This window comes from Octopus bimaculoides, chromosome 3, assembly GCF_001194135.2.
Source record: "Octopus bimaculoides isolate UCB-OBI-ISO-001 chromosome 3, ASM119413v2, whole genome shotgun sequence".
NCBI classification, from domain to species: domain Eukaryota; kingdom Metazoa; phylum Mollusca; class Cephalopoda; order Octopoda; family Octopodidae; genus Octopus; species Octopus bimaculoides.
This window is the reverse complement of record NC_068983.1, coordinates 46,228,508-46,230,872: the sequence shown is the minus strand read 5'-3', so window position 1 is coordinate 46,230,872 and position 2,365 is coordinate 46,228,508. Positions and strand designations below refer to the sequence as shown.

Sequence of the window (2,365 nt, the reverse complement as noted above, 5' to 3'; positions counted from 1 at the left end):
GTGTGGTACAAAGCTTGCTCCCAAGCACGTTCCATCTTCCGCAAGTGTCTTCTACTATAGCCTCGGGCCAACCAAAGCCTTGTGAGCGGATTTGATAGATGGAAACAATATATACATATGTATTTATATGTGTTTGTGTGCCTATATGTGACCTCCCCCAACATCGCCTGACAACCGATGTTGGAGTGTTTACGTCCCCGTAACTTAGCGGTTCAGCAAAAGTGCCTAGTTAAAATAAGTACTAGGCTTACAACAAGTACGTCTTGGGGTCGATTTCTTCCACTAAAACCTTTTAAGGCGCTGCTCCAGCATGCTCGTAGACTGAAAGAATAAAATAATAGTTTTATGCTTAACATTTCCGAAATCTTTATTTTTCATTCTTTGAGGGAGAAATAGGGGAGACAAAAGAAAATTATACAGAGAGAGAGAGAAAAGCAAAAATGAGAAATAAGTAAGGAAAATAAAGGGGGCATTAATAAAAGGAAACCCCACTGTTATTGCATTGTAAAAATACATAAGACTGTGAAATAGGACTTTTATTTGTTCTTTTATGCGCTAGTCAATCCATGCCATAGGAGACCTTGCAAGAACGGTGGCGTATGTTTTAGAAGAGGACGGAGCTTCGCCTGTAGATGCCGACCAGGATATAGCGGACGATACTGTCTTGCATGTGAGTATAACATTGGAAACAATTATATTTTATAGCTATAGATTAACGATACTTTTACAAGTGCAGGCGTATTGCAAAGGAGCTGAGGTAGAAGTTTCATTTAAGTATGAAAAGGAATGTGATTGGATGAATGTCTTGATGTAAATAATACGCGGGCACAACTTTGGAAATCATTTGGTTGGTTCGTTGACCAACAACAACAAACACACACGTACAAACACACACATATACACACTCACACGCACGCACGCACGCACGCACGCACGCACGCACGCACGCACGCACATTCATATTTACATATATAAATATTCATACACACACACATATATACATGCATATATATATATATAAATATATATATATATATAATCACTGGCGTGGGTGTGTAGTAAAAGTTAGCTTCCCAAGCACATGTTATTAGGTTCAGTCCCACTGTCTGGCACCTTTCGCAGATGTCTTCAACTATAGCCTCGGCCAACTAAAGCCTTTTGAGCAGATTTGATAGACGGGCACTGAAAGAAGGTCGTTGTATATACAGTTCTAAGATTTTCAAGTGCTGTTAGATCATGTGAACTCAATAAAGCCATCCATTCACAATGGAAAAGGAAAAAGACAAGCAGCTGGCATTCCTGGAGGTATTAATAAGACGCACCAAGTATGAATTCAGGACATCCGTATACAGCAAGCCGACCTTTACTGGACGATACCTCAACTTCAATTCCCACCATCCATATAGTGTAAAGAGAGGGATAGCTTAGTGTCTAAAACACCCGTGCCTAAAACAAAAGAATATAAGTAGCGATCGTAATACACACTACGAAGAAATGATCAAGCTCAATAACGATCTGTTAAGCAACAACTAGCTGAAATGTACTATCCACTTCAACTATGAAGAAGAGAGAAGATGAGGCCAATATACTGTCCACAGTCTGTCTACCCTATGTGAAAGGCCTCTCCAAAAAGTTACGAAAGATATGCGGTCCACATGACATCAGGACAGTATTCAAAAGTAATACAGCACTTCGTTAATATATCCTTCTAGTAAAACCACCAATAGAAGAGAATATGATTTAAGAACTGCGTGTACTCCATCCCATGCAGCTGTGGTAGTTTATACAAAGGTGAAACATGTCGCCTCCTCAAAATAAGGGTAGAGGAACATCGCAAAGCTGTGACACGGGGAAATATTGATAAATCGGGTATAGCTGATCATGTATGGAAAAATGGAAACCACCTCCCCCTGTGGGATGAAGTTAAAATAATAGACAGAGAACACCACTGGAAAATACGAAAACTAAAAGAAGCAGCACATATGCTAGGACACAACAACCTCCTAAGCAGACCGAGTGCAGGTATGGGCAGCATATGGGAACCGGTATTAAGGAAGGATAGAAAAATATTAGATTTATAAGCCTTAAAATTCACTCCGTAATTGTCCACAGGCATATGGTGTAGTGGTTAAGAACGCGGACTACTAAAAGTAGTAACCTGAATAATAATAATAACATCGAAAAATATCTTAGGAATGAGAACCCAGGTTCGAAATTTCCACAAGACACCTGAAGAAGGCTGGAGGGTATATCAACCGAAACGTTGTGTTAGCAACAAACAAGAAGTGGACAAATATCCGTCAATTGTAAATAATGGAAATAATGTATCCGTTGTATATATATATATATATATATATATATATAT

At 39.1% G+C, this 2,365-nt stretch overlaps 1 protein-coding gene across 1 annotated transcript in view; it reads left to right on the top strand.

Annotated features, from left to right (window-relative positions):
* The window catches only part of LOC106873942 (neurogenic locus notch homolog protein 1), an 80,641-nt gene that overhangs the window by 30,403 nt on the left and 47,873 nt on the right, over positions 1-2,365 (top strand). Inside the window, exon 14 of the mRNA XM_052966742.1 lies at positions 560-670. Within this exon, the coding sequence (XP_052822702.1) occupies positions 560-670 (111 nt within the window). The remainder of the gene's footprint in view (positions 1-559; positions 671-2,365) is intronic.